The 19,684-nt window shown below is 43.6% G+C and overlaps 1 protein-coding gene across 1 annotated transcript in view; it reads left to right on the forward strand.

Moving 5' to 3' along the window:
- The window catches only part of C8A (complement component 8 alpha subunit), a 20,207-nt gene extending 2,007 nt beyond the window's left edge, over positions 1 to 18,200 (forward strand). Inside the window, exons 2-11 of the mRNA XM_017805727.1 lie at positions 358 to 454; positions 1,373 to 1,517; positions 2,645 to 2,789; positions 4,337 to 4,526; positions 5,816 to 6,016; positions 7,309 to 7,549; positions 12,030 to 12,158; positions 12,841 to 12,998; positions 15,062 to 15,284; positions 17,708 to 18,200. Coding sequence (XP_017661216.1) covers positions 358 to 454; positions 1,373 to 1,517; positions 2,645 to 2,789; positions 4,337 to 4,526; positions 5,816 to 6,016; positions 7,309 to 7,549; positions 12,030 to 12,158; positions 12,841 to 12,998; positions 15,062 to 15,284; positions 17,708 to 17,859 — 1,681 coding nt within the window. The 3' untranslated portion in view covers positions 17,860 to 18,200. The remainder of the gene's footprint in view (positions 1 to 357; positions 455 to 1,372; positions 1,518 to 2,644; positions 2,790 to 4,336; positions 4,527 to 5,815; positions 6,017 to 7,308; positions 7,550 to 12,029; positions 12,159 to 12,840; positions 12,999 to 15,061; positions 15,285 to 17,707) is intronic.
- Positions 18,201 to 19,684: the final 1,484 nt, after the last annotated feature.

The following is a 19,684-nucleotide window of genomic DNA, read 5'->3' on the forward strand; positions in this document are numbered from 1 at the left end:
ATCCCTTCTGTTTATTCAGTGTGTTTGCTCTTAAATATATATTATGTACATATATTTAATCATAATTTTAAATCTACCTATTGGAAAGGGCTAGGATCTCTTGGGAAAGCAGGAAGTCCAACACAAAATCCTCAAGCACTGCACCTGTGGCCCCTGATCAATGCTGACAGTGAATACCTGGGTGGGACATCTCAGGTTGTGATACAGTCGCCTCTGCTAAGGGATGCTTCCCACATCCTACAACATAGGTTCCTGGTGGAAAAACACACACAGAGACCATTTCCCCTCTTCTGGTCTCCAGCCCTCCTTAAAACACAACTTCAAAGACCTTAGACTGCGCTCTCTCTCCCCCCTTAGAAGAAGCAGCAGAGATGTTAATTCTCCAGCTCCTGTCGACTGTCAGCTGAGCCAGTGGTCAGGATGGACTGATTGCTTTCCTTGTCAAGAGAAAAAAGTAAGGATCCACTGTAATGTATTCATTTATCTTCAGATGTGTCTGTGATGAGGATGTACACACATTAATTATATATATTATACATATTCATCATTCCAAAGCATCCAGTAAACCCATCCAAATATGATGGAGATGCTCCTCTACTTGAGAGGTTCTTACTTACCCTGGTGTAAACTGGGGAATAAATTTGAGGCAGCAGAACAGGAAGAGGAAAATCAAGGCAAATGGTGGAAGAATCAGGCCAGAATACTTGCCCAAGACTTTCTTCCCTTTTTATCTCAGATTTAATTAAGTATCCCCTGATTCTTAATGCAAATATTCCAATGAAAAGAAATTAGAAGCAGCCTTCATTCATCTGCTCCTGTTCTTAATTTTTATATCATTTCACATATGTCATCATAATTTTAGAATTTATTTTTAAATATCTAATTTTGCTTTCTACTGAGTTTATGTTATCCCTGCTTTTTTCATTCCTGTGGTTATAATCAGTAAATTATTTGGCTCTTCTCCCTTTCCCTTTTTTTTCCCCTTCCTAGTTTAAAGAGCAGCAATTCTCATTAATAATCCATCAGAAATGTTGCAGGATCAGTGTTGTAATTAGTGTCTGTGTCCATCTAACACAGCCTGTTACATTCCAGGACAAAGCATGTGTAACTGGAAAAATGCCATATTATTTCCAAGGTATAAAACAGAGAAGAGATATTTCAAAAACATTCCTTCCAACCTCCTCTAAATTCCCACCTATCAACTTCCCACCTCTCTGCTGACGCTCCCTCTCCATTTACCACGTACAAAGTCTTTGGGCCGTATTAAAAAAAAAAAGGAATATAGATAAAAATGATAGTTTTGATTGCTTTATAGCCCACGGAGGTGATGTCTGTGGGGGATACAAGTGGTTGTCTCTGTTGTGTGCTGTAGCACCGGTACCGGAGGCTGGTGCAGCCGGCGAGGTTTGCAGGGAGGAGATGTGCAGGGCACCTCTGGGATGAGCAAACTTGTCATGCTGAGACCACGTGTACTGAACCCCCCAGCTGTGGGAAGGACTTTCAGTGTGAGGAAACAGGTGAGTGAATCAGGCACAGACTCCTGCCAAAGAGGTTTTTTTTCCTGGTTGGGCAGCCCTGGGATGATATCAATCCCCTGCCAACCAGGTGGCAGGACGGTGAACCAGTGCAAGGGGAAGCAGGAAATTTCCCCTCTTTGTTTTTCCCCCCACTTTTACAGAAATGCATCCACATTACGCTCAGATTTAGATAGAAAGAAGGCTGTGTGACACAGAAAATGTTAATTTTTCAGTAAAACAAAGAGAGTAGAAATACTCTGCTCCAACTGCTGTGCTACACATTCACACTCCCCTCCATGGGCACAACGCTCTCACAACACACTGCTTTTTCCCCCGCTAGAGACATAGTTCAATCATCAATCCAACTAGCAATCTGTTGGGGTGATTTATTTATTTTTAGCCATCCTCAGCTCTGAGGGCTGGGATATAATACGGCTGTTCTCTGAGAGTTTGACTAGCCTTGACAGATTTTTGTTTCTACACAAATGGCTCAAACTTCCATCTTGAGCATCTAATGAAAACTCTGTTAAAATTTAGAACCACACATTAGCTCTGCAACTAGCTCAGCAGCTGGAGTAGGTCACTGTCCTTCCACTGGGACAAGTGCAGCAGTGCCAGATCCCTTCTGCCATGATTGTCATGTCAAGGCTTTCTCCTCACTCCCAGAGGCAAAAGCTCTTCCAAGTTGCCCTTCCTACAAACATCCATTCTTGCACTCTATTGCAATAAATCCCCCAAGTACCTCCTGCAATGGGAAGAGGCAAAATTGCACTTTATAAACATGGAGTTGACTTCCTTAAGCCAAGTGGAGAAGCTATTCCTATAGCAACTTTCCAAGACCATAATTTTAGATAATAAAGTCAGGGCAGTGAGGCAACCTCACCTCGATTCCCACCCCATGGGAGTGGCCAGCTTGAACTCAGAGCTGTGCTCACTTGGGTCGCAAAGGGAAACTTCCTGCAAGGAGCTTGGAAAAGCACATTCCCACTGGAAGAACACTGTGTTTAACACCCAGTATGACTTCCTGTGGCCCTGAGATATGGGTGAAAAAGAGTCCAACCAATGCAAGCTGCCAGCAAGTGTTTCAGAAGGGCGGATAAGCCATCGCCTGCATCTGTGCACTTTAGGTCGCTGTATTAAACGTCACCTTGTGTGCAACGGAGAGAGAGACTGCAGAGATGGGTCTGATGAGGAGAACTGTGAGGATGAAGATACTGAAAGCCCTTGTAAAGACCTGTTCCCAGTCCCGGGGTCTATAAAAGCAGTCCAAGGGTGAGTAATTAATCAATAGCTTCTACTCTCACAATCAAAACTGGATCCTTATATTGCTCTTCCTTAGTAATTGCAGTGGTCCATGAACTGACAGGGTGCTGTCCCATGCAACCACGGGTAGCAACGAGGGAGGCAAGAGGGTTCATCCCAGCTTTTATTTCAAATCCTCTCTCAGATTTACTCTCTGACCTTGGCCTCTCCCAGCCACACTGTACTTGGGATGCCCTCTTTTTACTCCTGTAAAAATATATCCCAGTTATCTCACAGCTTTCCCCAGTTGAAAAAAGTAATATATTAAAGCAAACAGCAGACTTTGGAAATGCAGCAGCCTGGTGGCATTCATCCTGAAGGAGATTTAACTCCAGGATTTAGGACTTCAGAGCACAGATTCAAGGCAGGAAGGTTGAACTCCACATGAGTATATGCAGAGTAAATACTCCTACCCAAGAAAAAATGTTTCCCTACTTCAAATTTTGATTGGGTGATATGGACAAAAGAGAAATTCAGTACAGCTTGAAAGGCAAATTGTGCATTGTGACAATCTTGTTGTAAATCTTGTGTTTTAACCAAGATACTGCAGTTTCACTATGAAAACATGTCCCTGCCCATGGAAGGGAGGTTGGAATGAGATGATCTTTAAGGTCCCTTCCAACCCATAGAATCCATTCTAGGATTCTATGAACATGGACTAAGGTATGAGATTGAAGTCAGCCATTAGATAACCTTCTCATCAGCTCGATCCAGTGCTCTCTGGAGTCCATGAGATAAATGTGTCCCTGGCTCTGGACATGTATTAATTTTCACTGAGAAACATATTTAATTCTGCTCTCTGATGTGCTTCTCCTGTAGAACATACAAAACCAATGGGGTTTACTATGTTAGTCTTAAAGGTGATTCCCTGTTGTGAAGAGAAATGCTGCTGTCTAGTTTGAATAACATTTTCATTTCAAGCCATGGAATTACAGAGAATGCTAAGTAATGGGAGGGATTTCAGAGGGCAGCAGATGTGAGGGCTGGAGAGAGGGAAGAAGGAGGAACAAGGAAATAATAAGTGAGAGACTTGGCAAAGCACAAGCTGACTGCATGTCTAGGGAGGGTGTTAACTGCCCTGAGAAATGGGACCATTATTAAAACGAAAGAGATGAAATTAAGATAGAAAATAATTATATGAAATGCCAGGAAGCACTTTGTGACAGTGAGATACATTAGGCTAAAGGGAGACCTGAAGGAATTCCAGGACTTTGGGACTTTCATAACTGTATATGCTGGGAGGGGCTGAACAACTTCACTGATTTCTTCCATTTCTAGCATATGAGTCCAAACTAATGTTTTTGGAATTAAAATGGTTGTTTGTCTGTAATGTCTGTTAGCTTTGGGAAGGAGATAGCAACAAGAGAGCAAACCCAACCCAATTTTAAGTTCTATTTAAATTCCTCAGGAAACTTGAGGCTAGATAACCTGTAGTGTCAGGAGAGCCTGTGACAGAGACTGTTGAGGGAATAAAACAGGAATGATGGATAACTTTCTGAATGCTATTTCTTTCCAAGATACAATATCCTAACACAGGAAGAGAGACAGTTTGTATACGATCCTGAGTTTTTTGGAGGCCACTGTGAGTATGTCTACAATGGAGAGTGGCGGGAGCTGAAGTACGATGCTGCCTGCGAACGTCTGTACTACGGGGATGACGAGAAGTATTTCCGCAAACCTTACAACTTTCACATATACCAATTCCTAGTAAGTGCTTTGAGTGGTCAAATTTAGCAGTGATTTCCCAGTAAAAAGCCAAACTTCCTACAGATATCAAATACATTTTATCATTCACTACAGGTTGTCTTTCAAGTTACCTTTCCCCAGCTGTCGCCGAGAAAACAGGCAATCGATGATATAAATGCTGTTTTATGGCACATCAAGGAACTAACATGCTTTATCACCCAGGCATTGCCACTGCTTACTCTGGCCTAGTCAGAGCTAAGAGAAATGGGCTTTCTCTAAATTCTGCTATTAATGAGCTGTAGAGCTTGCACAAGCCACTCACCTCTCTAGGGATGCAGGTGGCCACATGTAAAACTGTAACGATGCCGCTGGTTCAATCTTTGAAAGTGTTTTAAGTCTATGGCATGGCTACAAGGGACATAAATCCAAATTCTGAGTGAGATAGGGATCCTGAAACCTATCACCGTGTATCACAATACCTATAGTCCACAAAGTCACATATGATGTTGGAGACTGATCTTAGTAGAGCAGGGGTTCAACCTGGGTCTCCCACATCGTCAGTGGGTGCCTTCGCCACACTGTGAAACATCCATCGTGCTTTTTGACATGAACAAATGAAAACATATTATTCCTAGGAAATATTACGGCCACAGACTCAATGCAAGCATCTTTCATGTCCTCTTAGCAGGCAGAGTCCCCTGGGCCCCTTAGTCCCCAGTTTGAACACTGGGGCTGGCTTTTTACAGAGCTGGCAAATAATACAGCCTAGATTCAGCAAGACTGCTCAATTCCACATACCAGCAAGGTAAAACTGTCAAGAAAAAGGTCACTTCTCTAAAACAGAGGCAAAACAATGTTTGTTTTCTGGTCTTGCCACCATAAATGGCTGTTAAATTTTTTTCCTAAATAAATTCATCCAGAAGCAGGCTGGAGAATAAAAAAAAATCAGTCCAAATCATTAGGATTTGGCAGAGCTGTAAGGAACTAGAAGGAAGGTTTTATAATGGGAAGTGTCAAGCTATCTTAATAGGTAACATTACCAGTTCTGGCTTTGAGTAGCTAAACACAAACCTCTCCCCTGCTTGGAGATGGATGAAGCAAAATGCTTGGCTTTATCCACATTTCTCACATATTTCCAAATGAAATGTCACGTGACTTAATTCCTTATTCCACATTCACTGAAGTCAATGCCGGTGCTGTCAGGAGCATCACGGGCTTCAAGCAGAGGCACTATCAGCTCCTTGAAGAAATGAAGATTAAAAAGGAAGAGAAGTACCTGAGAAAATTAATGTCTGCTCCTTTCATTTTAGGCTCATGCTGATTCTGGATTCACTTTTGAGTTTTACGACGATTCAAAGGATCTGCTTGATGCCCTTAAAAGTCATAAATCCAAAACAATGGGCTTTACCGTTGGAATTGGGCCTGCAGGTTCAGATACACTGGTAAACCTGGGCCTCACTTTATCAGGTGGCAAAGGATCCCTGAAGAATTTCACGGAATACACTGCAAAGGTAAAACACCCCAACCAAATCAGTGATACATATGCTCCAGTCGTATCATCTGTGCATCACATGGTCTGGCTGTAACTTATGTCAGTTTATTCTCTCAATTGCATTTTTTAACACAGTAATTGTACCTTAATTTGTTCATGTAATTGCAAATGTATGATCGTCAGTAATCCTGTTTGCTGTTCTTTGTATGTTTTAGCAAACAGGGAGTGGGAATAAAATTGAATTACGAAGTGCCACAACACATGTCATCTCACCCCATTCTGTTTCATGGCTACATTAAGCACATAAATAAAAAAATGCTTAAAAGTGACGATGAGGGAGGAGGAAATATCAAGATGCTGATCCAAACAATAGTCCTCAGGGAATGGTCTCCAGTAGCAAATATATCTTGTTCAAATTAATACAAGCTGCCTTATGATGGGGAAATATGCTACTTTTTATGGGAGGTTAAAATACCGTGCTGAAAAAAATAGTACCTGGTAATAGGGTGTACTTCTCACAGCGGGCTTACATCATGGACTAGCTGTGATGACCTCTTTCCAATCTAATAACATGAGTGCTGGTATTTCCCACATTTACCGTGCCCCATCTCCACTTCTCTTGTGGCTGCTGACAGAAAACAATAAAGAAGAATTACTTTGATGGTGTTCTGAGTTAAAATGCCCTTAAAAGCTGTTTGAAATGAGCACCATTATAGTATTTACTGTGCCCTTGTCCAGACTCACACAATGTTTGTAGCTAAATGATGATCAGTTATTGGAGGAATCATTTAAAGGGCTGTTCTGGTTGCACTGGAGCCTTGTCCGAGGCAATGGCTAATCTAGAGGTGGAGTTGTGGATCTGTTGGTATATCCAGGAAATCCTCCCCCATCAGCACCTTCCTGGCCAGGGTATTTCCCCACAGCTGGGCTGGGCTTGCCTAGCCTTGACCCTTGTCCTGTATCACTGGTTGAGGCTGTGAAAAAAGCAAAAGGGAATAAACACTATGGAAAAGAAACCAGAAAAAGAAATAGCAGAAACAGAGAATGGAGGAAAACCAAGTTGAGCCTCACACATCAGTAAAAAACCTTGTAGCATCCAACACCACAGCTTTGTCCTCCACCTCCACAGTACATAAGAAAAAGACTCTAGAAAATGAATTACAATTTCTTTCATTTAAACCTGGGCTTGTTTTCATGCCTTCAATATACACTGACAGTCAGAGACTCAGGCTTTCCTCTGCAAGCCTAAAGACGAGAAATTTATTTTTTTAAATGAATGTTGACTGCAGCTTCTTTTTTCTTTACCTGCAGGACCTTTCATTTATTAGAGCTGTGACAAAGGTGCAGACAGCCCGTTTCAAGATGAGAAGGGACAACATTGTTTTGCATGAAGATGTACTGCTCTCCCTGCAGGAGCTTCCAGACACCTACAACTATGGCATGTATGCCAAATTCATCAATGACTATGGCACCCATTTCATGACATCTGGTACCATGGGAGGCATCTTTGAGTACATCCTCGTCATTAACAAGGAGGAAATGCGAAGAAAAGGTTAGAAAATGAGAAGCTATTCTCTGTTCACAACTTTCTGCTCTAAACCAGCTCTTTCCAACCTGGTGACCGAGGGGTGGATCTCCACAGCCATCTCTTCCCTGGACCCTGGGAGGGTGGGTGCTCATCAGCATGTCTTTGGTGAGCTGTCTGGCCCATCCCACCACATGATAGACATATACTCATCACAAGCCCAAAAATGCACGGGGGGGATGACATAGGGGTATCCACATATTCACAAGATGGATGCACTACTGGCCACATGGCAGGGGATTAGCTTGAGTGTCACAAAATGTGCTTCCCAGTCTAATGTCAGAAGTATCTGGGTAAGGTTTTGATAGTTTAAGAAGGAACCTGAGCATTATCTTGTCCATTTTTTCAGTGTCACTTGCTAATCTTCTCCTATTTCTTATAGTCTTTGTTCTGGCCATTCTCATGAATACTTAAGGTTTGCAAACTCATCCAGAGTACAGCAAGCCAGCTCATTCACTTTTTAGCCTGTTCATAGTGAAGGCTGCAGTTTTCTGTAAATGGAAATAGCACACTGTACTTGGCAGTACCTCTACCACTTTACTCTGTTCAGTGTCATATCTGAAGACTAACACACCTCTGTTAGCTCCAATTCTCAACAAATTAGAGTGGATGAGGCTGGAGAGCCACACCTTTGAATCTCAATTAGATAAAATACCTACTATAGATATCTAGAATGCAAGAATAGCCATTACTCATGAACCAAAGCATAACATTTTTCCTCATAAAAAACGTAAGATGCAGAAAAATAATATGGTACTTTAGTACACTAACCAGATTGCCAACTTTTGTAAAGGTGTCAACAACGCAACAGATCCCACTTTCCCTATGGACCATCACACCACTCTGCAGAGGGTACCCAGGTAACTGCCTTGGTAACTCCAGGCTGGATATGTATGCAGAAGGAAACTGTGATCTTGGACAACATGTGCAAATTGCTGCAGTTGGGGCAAATTGCTGTAATTCCATTAATTCCGATAATTTCCATGGTTCGGCCCCAAATTCTGCCTCTGGTCTGAAATGGTTTGGTACCAGCAGCACTAGGATAACTATCCACTCCATATTGAGTGTTAACCATGCCAATTCTACAAGAAATCACCAATTCAGAGAATTTTCATCAAGTTCCCAAACATCTAATGTTTGGAAATGTGATGCTTCTTCAAATCATTTCTTCGCTTTGAAGAGTGAGTGATACAGAAGTGAACAAGGTCTTGGCAAGCAAGTCTTCAGGAAGCAGACTGCCAATTTCAAAGGAAGAGTGAATCAAAAGCATGTGGAGGGAGGCTGTTATTTTGCTTTATCTTGTGCTTGCTGTGTATATAAGGGGGAGATTTATTGCTACGAGATGCTTTATCTTGGGAAAGAAGGATGTTGAAGTTCAGCAAAAGACAAAAATGTGCCCCAGTAGGGATGTAATTTTCATTCTAATGCAGCACCACTGTGTATTTTTCATCTAATCCAGGCTGTGCTAGTGAGTCCACATTTACCAAGTCAGCAGAGCTCTATGTCACACGACGCTGACCCAGAAGGACCCACCTGCAAGTGTCTGATATGCCACAGTCTGAAAGCATTTAGTAAAAAATCCCTGATTTTTCTAATGTTGATCACAGCCATGCTTGAAGGCTGTGTTTGCAAGAGGATTATCCTCCTTCCCCGAGGAATGGTCAGGATCAGGATATAAGTGCTCAAATCTTAGAATTAGAGCTTCATAAGATGAGCGTGAAGCTCTGCGGATGCCTGGAGATGTATCACTGAGTCCCCACAGGGCTGAGGAACATGGCACCTGCTTTAGAACAACCACTGCACCCTGAGAGCCCACCTAGCTCACAAGGCTGTGTGTTAAATGCTCTGCAAAAGAGAATATTCCTTTTTTCATAGACCAGCGACTAAAACACATGCCCAGGAAAAAGACCCCTTGGCTGAGTCCTCCTTAAATGAGAGACAGCTTTAGCTGGCCACTGAGCATTTAGCTCAGCATAGACATGAGATGGACTTTAAGCATTTAGGCAACCTGAATTTTGAAAATTAAATCACCTTTTCTGTTTAGATACTCAGGAATAGACCACACTGCAGAGCTCAGGACTGCTGTTTTGCTGCCAGACCCATTTCTAGTTTTCAGGCTGCAAGGGCTTATATGGATGTGGTCATGAGTGAAATAAATACATATGTCAGAAAGAGGTCCCTTGTTGCTCTGCCATCAATATTTTTCATTACTTGTTTTTAAAATAGATTGTTATGGTTCTATTATTTAGCAGAAAACAGTATAATGTGTTCACATATTACAAGAACATTTATGGGAGAAACATTATGCACAGAGTAAATTAGAAAGAGTCTTCATATGTTCTGATTAATTCAAAATGCAGCAGTAAATCTTATCACTTGAGCACATTTAACTATCACAAATTATATCATATAAAAAAACCTATCAGGACTCCCCCCTCAAGTGCCAATATTTACTATGACCACCCTTTTGCAATGATAACCACTTTTCATTTATCAAGACCCGATCTTGCTGCAACCAATAGCAAATTGTATTGACAGACCCTCGCTGAACATAATTACTCAATGGGAGCCATGGCAAATCAATTAATCAGGGTGTTCCTCAAGTTTAATTTTATGGCACTCCAACACCAATATAAGCAATCACTCACGTTGCTTTGGGTGAATGAACTTTACCCACTGTGTTTACAACTGTTGAACAGTTTAGTACAAGTAATTGAGTGCCACACATTTAATCTTTCTCAAGAGCCCAGTTTTGCAATGGGATGCAATTCCCACTGCAGTCTTGAGAATGCTTTAGCTGTCACCAGTTTGAATCTGGGACTTGCAGCCCCTTTCTCATGGACGAGAGGCTGGAGGCTGGACATGAGCCAGCAATGTGTGCTCACAGCCTAGAAAGCCAGTGGTGTCCCAGGCTGCACCGAAAGCAGTGTGGGCAGCAGGCTGAGGGAGGGGATTCTGCCTCTCAGGTGCTGTACTCAGCTCTGGGGTTCCCAGCACAGGAAAGACATGGAACTGTCGGAGCGAGTCCAGAGGAGGCCAACAGAGATGACTAGAGGGATGGAGCACCTCTCCTATGAGGAAAGGCTGAGAGAATTTGGGTCATTCAGTCTGGAGAAGGCTTCAGGTGTCGTAATTGTGGCCTTCCAGCACTTAAAAGGGGCCTGTAAGAAAGATGAGGACAAACTTTTTGTCAGGGCTTGTTGTGATAAGACAAGGGATGATGGTTTTAAACTAAGAGAAGGTCAATTTAGGTTAAAGAAGAAATATTTTTACAATGAGGGTAGTGAGGCACTGGCACAAGTTGCCCAGAGAGGTGGTGCGATAGTTAAACGTGCTCAAGTGGTAAGATTTACTGCTGCATTTTTAATTAATCAGAATATATTAGGACTCTTTCTAATTTACTCTGTGCATGCCCCCTCCCTGGAAACATCCAAGGTCAAGTTGTATGGGGATCTGAGGAACCTGCTCTAGTTGAATGTGTCCCTGCTCAGTGCAGGGGATGTTGACCTTTAAAGTTCCCTTCCACTTCAAACCACTGAACTGCTGGGGTGAGGCAGTTCAGCAGACAATGCTCCAGGCTGGGACTCGGATGGAGATTCCATCTTCAGACCGTTAAGTCACGATGCACAAACCCCACTGACCTCTGTGCTTCCCTTTCAATACCATGGTATTGATCACCAGGCTGCTTTGTAAAACACTTTAAGGTCCTTTGACAAAAAGAGTAATATAAAAGTTACCTATTACTTACAATACTCGTACTTATAGAAATCAATGGACTTTTTAACTACTAAAGAGTAGTTATTTTATTTGCAGTACACTGAAGTGCTTACATAAAACTTGGCTGTATGAAATACGCACATTGCTTACCTTGGTGAAACCATCTCATTAGTTCCCTTCTTCCCCTCTGCAGTCGCTTCATGGCTCTCCAGTTACAGATTTTCTTGATGTATGTGGCAGTGCTGGTGGCAGTGCTGGTGGCAGTGCTGGTGGCAGTGCTGGTGGCAGCAGCCCAGCACCAGGAAGGCTCTAGCAGCTCTAAGCACACAAACCTGCAAGTTGCTACTTAAGCCACCAACAGGTGGGTCAGATCCTGAGTTTAGGAAAATTAGTGAAGATCTATTGATTTCAGCTGCTGTTCCCAGCTTTACCCTAATTATGAGTTAGCCTGTAAAAAAATAATGGTTTGGTTTAAAATATATAGATCAAACAAGGACATACATGCCCAAAGCCTTGTATTAAGATATTTACTTCTAATGTTTTCTAAGAAACAATTTTTATGAAAAATACTATCTTCTTCACTGTCCTATGCCCAGAATAGCTCTTGACTTTGAAATACAGGCCACAAAAGAAACTATTTTCTTCAGTAATAGAAGAAAACAAGTAGGAAAATTAACATCCTTCCACTCAGCATGAGTGACTGAATTTACCTGTTTCCTTTGTTTTGCAGATGTCACAGGTGAGGAGATCGGGGCCTGTATTGGCCTGTCACTTGGCCTTACAGCTAGTGAGAAAAAACTGGATCTGAACGCATCTGCGTCATACTCTGACTGCCAAAAGAAAGGATTTCTGAAAACTGGTATGATATCATGGCAGATGTCTGTTAAGGCATCTTGTGTCACTTCTTCTGGTCACTTGGGCATGGAGATTCAAGTAGGGTCACACAAGGAATGAAAAAGAAAGCTCTGGTGCCATCTCCCAGACATGGTGGGACCACAGCAACCTTGAGTTCAGGTCTCCAGGATTCCTGATTGCTCTTTAAAGAGCAGGAATGAATGTAACAATACCTGGATTAGAAGCACATATAAATAGAGGCAGTGGGGTGGCTAGAAGGCTGCAGTCCTTATAGCAATGACAGACTGGGCATGCATGGCAAAAGCAACATGGCAACTAGTAAAAAGTCAAAATTGACTAAGAAAAATACTCAAAGGGGGTAGGAAATCCCAAATTTGTACATTACTTAATGAGATGTAGACAGTGTGATCTATTGCCCATGTCCTAACTAGAAACCAAGGCTGGAGGTGTGCAGGCTCTTCAGGTCTTATCAGCTTAAAACATTTGGGATGCTCATCTTGTCACTGACTACCTCGTGATAAGGTGGCAGGGCTCACCCCACAAGCAGGGAACACTAAGCTCCCATCGATTCCAGGAGGCAGCTCACTGATAGCCCCCTGCACGATTGATCTCACCTCCATTAAGCAGCTTCTACTGCATGTGTGGAAACAGTAACTAAATAATATGTGTGTAATTCAACTTTTCAGATCGTGAGAGCCACAGTGCAGTTGTGGAAGATATTATTCCTCGGATTAGAGGGGGAGATACCAGTTACAGCGGAGGGCTCTTAAACAGTTGGGATGGCAATATGTATCGTCACTGGGGAAGGTCATTAAAATATAATCCTGCTGTTATTGATTTTGAGGTAAGGCTTTTCTGCAGTTGAAGAAACTCTGCTGCTATAAGGAATGAAAGTGTAGTCGAGCAGATCATTTTGTATTTTTATTGTGATCCCATCACAGAACAAGATTAAATGTAATGGGCCACTGATCTGGTAACCTCTTATTCATTTCACAATGGGGAGTACATCTCCCACGGACCGCATCCACAGGGAGATGGACAAGGAGCTTAATGCTGGATTAGTGCCGAGTTAAGTTTTTGATGTGTTCCTAAACAGCTTCACAATGAACTGTGGTTGCATTCATCCCTATTATTCTCCCTGATGCTGTCCACCCTCCTGTATAAGCAGGTGACTTGCAGAGGGCTGGGGAAGGTGTTTTGAACACCCTCCAGCAAAGGCTCTGCATAGACAGACCCCTCAGGAGTCCTCAGAGCAGGGGGCTCCTGGCTGTTTTCTCAGGGGGGTCCTGTCTTTCTCCACACTCCAAAAAGAGGGTCTGTGGCCATAAAAATCATCAAAGCTGTACTCTCCCTTTAGTTTCACTGGATGCCTCAAAATGGAAAGATCATTGAAGCATCTAATATAGTTTCTGAGATGAGGAGATGGGTGCAAGCAGAGGAGATGGAAAGGGAGAGGGAGCAGCAACTCTACAATCAAATACTTGAGGGACAGAGATGGCAGAGACATGAGGAGGTGGCCACAACTCCTCAGCTGTGGTCAGCAGTGCCACATGTATCCTAAGATGCCAAGATCACTGGTCTCCTCCAGGAGAGCAGCTGTGGGGTGTGGGGGAAGGACCTCCATCATGGCAGGGACATGCAGCTGCTTCTATCCCTCTTGTCGTCCTTTGAAAGCACATTTGAAAGCTCTGACAGAGAGTGGGAGAAGGGAAAATGGATCTGTGTTACTGGCAGGGCAAGAAGGATTGTGCAAGCCTTCCTGGGCAGCACCCTGATGGCAGAAAGCTCTGATAGCGTAGAAGCACTTTCAGTTCCAGCTGCAGGTTATTCACCTTTCTGCACAAGTTCCCATCAATCCTGGGCAAAATTTATTGCACTTTTCCAGTAAACCATGTGCTGACCTCTCTGTTGGCTGCTCCAGAGCTGAGCAGTCACTCTGCAACCGAAGTGGCCGATAAGAGCTCGTGTCCACTGCAGCAGCTCTTATCTGCAGTTCCCTCAGTTTGTTAAACAGCCTTGTGCAAATTTGCCTAAGAGCTCTTACCAAAGCCCAGCTGACCCTGATCCTCCCCATGAATCACTCTCACTATGCCTTGTGCAATGAGATGATGCCCAGCTCTTCTTTAGGAATAGTTTCCACCAATTTCTGGCCTACACACAGTGTTTGCACAGATGCATGGATGGACAAGTATAAATAACTGTTCTCAGACAGTCCTGAGCTTTTAGCTTTAATATTCATTTGAATATTACTAGTCAGTTGGGCAAGTTATAATTACAGCTGCCCAAACTGGACTGTTTTTGCTGGTATACAGGAACTTGATTTTGCTACTGGAAATATGATGAGCAAGTTATATTCTTAAAGCTGTAGGTTGCAGTATTATTTCACTACATCATGACAGTACATTTCACTACATCAAAGGACAAAAAATACATAGGCGATATTCTTCATTCTCAGCATTTACTGGTTATTTCACAATCTGGACACTGCAAGTGGTAGGCTGGCAATAAATTTTGATGAGTCCCTCTGTCCAAAGCTCTTACCAAAACATTTTCTTCAAAAAGGCAAAAAGCATGCAAGAATCTCAGATATTGTGACAGCACTAAGAAATCAGTCAAAAAATGGGCTTACTGGGGTGTTTTAATTTATCATTTGAATCCCTACTAAAACTCCAAAGCATGTCCAGAGAAGCCAATCCCACACAAACCTCTAAGATGAGGAAGGTTTTGGAACGGTGGTTTCTCACTGGGGCCCATCAGTCGCAGCAACACATTTGCATGATGTACATGCAGCTGTCGAGGAAGACAAATGAGTTTTTCCCGAGTCCTGAGTTTATCCAGCAATGTCACAGCGTCTCAGTGATGCCCAGCTGAAATTGTTTCCATGCTATCCATCTCCATCCTATGCAGCTGCAGCCCATCCACGAAATTCTCCGCAGAAGCAACCTTGGTGACATGGAAACCAAGCGGCAAAACCTGAAACGGGCTCTGGATGAATATTTGTTGGAGTTCAATGCCTGCCGCTGTGGGCCTTGCCAGAACAATGGAGAACCCATTTTGGTGGGGGACACCTGCTCCTGCCAGTGTAATGCGGGGTCCAGGGGCCCTGCCTGCGAGCAGACTGAGCGCCGAGGTAAGACCCTGCTGTGCACCTCAAACAGGGGAGGGCAAAAAGCAGCCAACAGACTGGGTTTCCCTCTCCACAGGCTGGATATTAGAAAAAGGTTCTTCACCCGAAGGGTGGTTGGGCACTGGAAAAGGCTCCCCAGAGAACTGGTCACAGCATCAAGCCTGAATTCAAGAAGCATTTGGATGATACTCTCAGGCACATGGTGCGACTCTTGGGGATAGTCCTGTGTGAGGCTAAGAGCTGGACTTGATGATCCTTGTGGGTCCCTTCTAACTCAGCATATTATGATTCTATGAACCAACAGCTCTTTGCATCCATGCATCAATCCAGCCTTCACTTCTGTATCACTTTTGTTGCTGAGCTATCCTGAGCAGTCCTGCAAGAGACTGAAATTAGCAGCTCAGGAAATGGCTTTAAACTGATAGAGGGCAGGTTTAGATTAGATATAAGGAAGATATTCTTTACTGTGAGGGTGGTGAGGCCCTGGCACAGGTTGCCCAGAGAAGCTGTGGCTGCCCCATCACTGGAAGTGTTGGATGGGCCTTTGAGCAACCTAGTCTAGGTTGTCCCTGACCATGGCAGGGGGGTTGGAATGAGATGATCTTTAAGGTCCCTTCCAACCCAAACTATTCTGTGATTTTATAATTACTATAAATAAAGTGGTGGAAATTAGGGTGTGTTTAATAGCTGGAGATTTACCGAGATGTTGCAAAGAGCTGAGCTGGGTGGCATCATCCTGGTAAAACCCAGCTGCCCCCACTGCCCATCAAGGGGTGAGCTCTGCCTGTATTGCTCTACAGAGATAGCTCATTACTGTAAACAAAACCATCACCTGGTCCTTGCTGACTGCCATGTCACATTCTTAGGCTGGTGATCCTCCAGAGGGCTTGTGGCATTCCACTAAGGATGTCTGCTACAAGGATGAGAGCACAAACCTCTAAAGTCAGGGAGAGAAGGGAGGGGGAAAGGGTCACGTGAAACAACTGGGAAGTGGTGCTCAAACAACATGCCACCAAAAATGCTGTTTTAGTAAAAAATTGCCACATAACCAGATTCCCCCCCCCGCCACTCCCTGAGATGCATTTTAACTAGAGGGAAGTATCTATTTTGGGGTGAAAAAATTGTTTTTCAAAAGTGACAGGCTTCTATTTATGTTTCCTTTATCACTTTATATACTATCCTAAAAAATTAAATGGGTGGCAACAAAAGCCAAGCTTGGAACATGTTCTTTCATCTCCAAAAAAAGTCGCAGTTCTTTCTGGGTATTTTTGTCTTGATTCATGATGACAAAAAAAATCCAAATTTCAGCACATGAAGCTGGCAGAAAAATCCATCTTCAGAGCAGTTCCACCAGGCAGAGCTCCAGGCCTTCAACCATGTGCTCATCACTGAGATCTCACACTGGAAAATCAAAGCTGTGATGAGCTAAGGAGTTTGAGCAGAGCTGGGTAGATGGTTTATGAAGCTGAATTCAAAAGCTTTGCTTCAGTGACTGCAAAGTGGGTTTCTTTAAAAAGCTCAGGTTCTCTGAGTTGCCTCCAAATCCAAGGAATTTGCATGGAAGGCTCAGGACCTGCCCCCAAAAGAGCACATGGAGAGCAGAGCATAGGCCAGCCTTGTGCTCCCTGATTTTTGCAATAGTGGGGACAGACACACTTCTGACTCATGCACAACTTTTAGTTTCAAATTTTTAGTCCCAAAACTCATTTAAGAACACAGTCAGTTTTTTTAAAGCACAACGTTTCGGCAGATGGAAAGCCCAGCTTTACACCCAGCACTAAGTAAGAGCACACGCATCCATTTGTGCTGTCTGGATTAATAAAGTGCCCAAGCCAGGCATGAAGGCCAGATGAGTAAATAAAAAACGACAGTAAATGACAGCCATCAAGCATTCCCATCATTCAGGAGCACCACCATAATCCATAATATCGACCGCTCCTGACAACTCAGTCTGTACTGTGATGGAAAAGCCTTGAAATGACCCATCTCCAAAAGGATGAGCAGACTTTCCACAACCCCTCCATGACATCAGGGGACTTTTGTCCCTCTTCCTTGGTCAGGGGTGAAAAAGTTAGTGCAGAGAGAGCTGTCAGGTGCCCTTTGGGAAAGGAGAGCCAGGGCACAGCCTTTTGAATGAGCAGAGAAGAAAAAGAAACAGCTGTTGGTGTTTGAGGTGATTCATCTCCCCTGGCTTCAAAGGGCCTTTATCTCAACAGCTGTCTGTGTGCTGGGCACTGCTGGGATGGAGCAGGGAGTCCATAACCAGAAGGGTTACAGCCAGAGCTGAAATCCAAAAGCGTTGTTGGCATTCTGCTCCATCTCCCTCCCCTGCTCCCACCCAAGGTAGGTGGCTGTAGGTGGCACTTCAGAACTAAATACTTCTGTTTGTTTGTTTGTTTTTCCCTTTCTTTTCAATGTGTTTGCAGGTGGTGTGACAGATGGGCGCTGGAGCTGCTGGTCAGGCTGGTCCCCGTGCCAGGCGGGCACGTCGCGGCGCAGCCGGCAGTGCACCAACCCCGCCCCACAGAATGGTGGGCAGCCCTGCACTGGGAGGCCCCTGCAGAGCAGAGCCTGCTGAAAGCCCACAGGTACCCAGGCCAGAGTGGTTTGGAGTCTGTGCTGGGCTATAAATACTCCAAGCATGCAATGGAATTACCCTGAGGAGAAATAATTGGCTGGTATTGCATTTCTGTACATATGGAGATGTGCTGGATTCACTGTACAAAACCTGACCAACTGCTTTGGTGGACTGAACACATGTTTTGCCTCACCAATTGTGATGGAAGCCCCCCTCAGTGCACAGCAGCACAGCTGTAGTACAGGAGATGGTGGAAAATTCACACAGGTGGCTTTGCTGCTAGATGACTGTGGGGCTACAACGTCATGAAATAAATTTACTGCAAGTGTTTACATAAGTAAGCTTGACTCTCAGAAAGTTTATATATTTGCCTTTGCAAAATACAAAAAGAAGCTCATGATCCTTGCAGTTTTATGCAGCTGGTATTGACATATGTACCATGGAACTTTTGTAAGCTGGCACTGTCAGATTTTTAAGTCCAGCATATTGGCCAGGGCTGCATTTGCAGCAAAGCCATATGCTGCTCTGTGTGGAGAAGGCTTAAGCCTAAAAAGCATCATTGCAAAACGTAAACCCAAACTGATGAAGAATTTAAAATAAATAAATAAAGTAATAAATGGAGAGGCTCAAACACAACCATTCTGCAGAGGATGTTCACACATAAGCAAAGCCTATTCTTCTGTGAGATCAGTGATGAATTGACTATTAGCACGCAGGCATTTTATCTCCCAGGCACCCAGAGCCTGAGAAGATGCTAACGGGCTGCTTGATTTAAGGAGCTTTTTTGAATGTGAGACGTAAATCTCAGCACAAGAATGCACACAGTATTGAACTGTGCCCAGAGACCAGGGCGAGAGCCTGCAGCTCCCTCTTCTTAATGAACTGCCACAAAAAACTGGGATGGGTGGAAGGCGAAAGGTACTTCATTTTACTGAGCTTTTCATTACAAGGGAAGAACGGAAAAAAAGCCCTGAGAAGGAATCAGGCATTATGAACAACAACAAGAGCACCAAAACCTCAAAGCACAAAGCAGCCCTTCTATATACATATGAATGGAAAGAGGGAGTAGAAAGGAATCATGGTTTAGTGAAAGAAATTGCTCAGGTATAGCTCTGGTGCTTGGAAATGCTTGTTTTTCAACAGCGTGTCAGTGGGGATTTATAGGCTGACGCTCAGCTGATGTAAATCAGTGTTGTTCCTTCACCACGGCTGATTTATGGTACCTGAAGATCTGGCCCCATATTTTCTTTTGTGGGCATGTTTGCCAAAGGACAATTTTCCATCACTTCTCTTTTGCTTGTAAATGAAACCATAGGCTGAAAACAACAAACCATGTTGTCTTGAATCCTCAGATGTACTTGTTCTGTGAAAAATCCCTATGATGAATAGCAAAGCTGTGGCCTTCTAGCCAACTTCGCTTTTCCAGGTGAAGGTGATATTTACCCAGAGGGGAATTTGCTCCCAAGGGCCTGATTCTGATGTCTTCTATGTTAGGAATATGCAGCAGCATGAAGCACCCACAGACCGGTGTGGTTTAGACTTCTCAAAGGAACAGGAAATGTAGGATCTCAGCAGGTTTTCCCATCCGTGGTTTGATCAATGCTGTTTGGCATTGGGCTACCAGGTTATGTGGAAACATGAGACAGGTCTCTTATACCAAGGAACAGTTTGATTTATAGGTGATTCTTACCTTTATACCAACTGCTTAGAATCACAGAATCATAGAATAGTTTGGGTTGGAAGGGAGGCCTTTAAAGGTCATCTAGTCCAATCCCTCTGCCATGATCCCACCTTCAACTAGACCAGGTTGCTCAGAGCTGGCCTT

Source organism: Lepidothrix coronata, unplaced genomic scaffold, assembly GCF_001604755.1.
Source record: "Lepidothrix coronata isolate B3197 unplaced genomic scaffold, Lepidothrix_coronata-1.0 Scaffold12, whole genome shotgun sequence".
NCBI classification, from domain to species: Eukaryota; Metazoa; Chordata; class Aves; order Passeriformes; family Pipridae; genus Lepidothrix; species Lepidothrix coronata.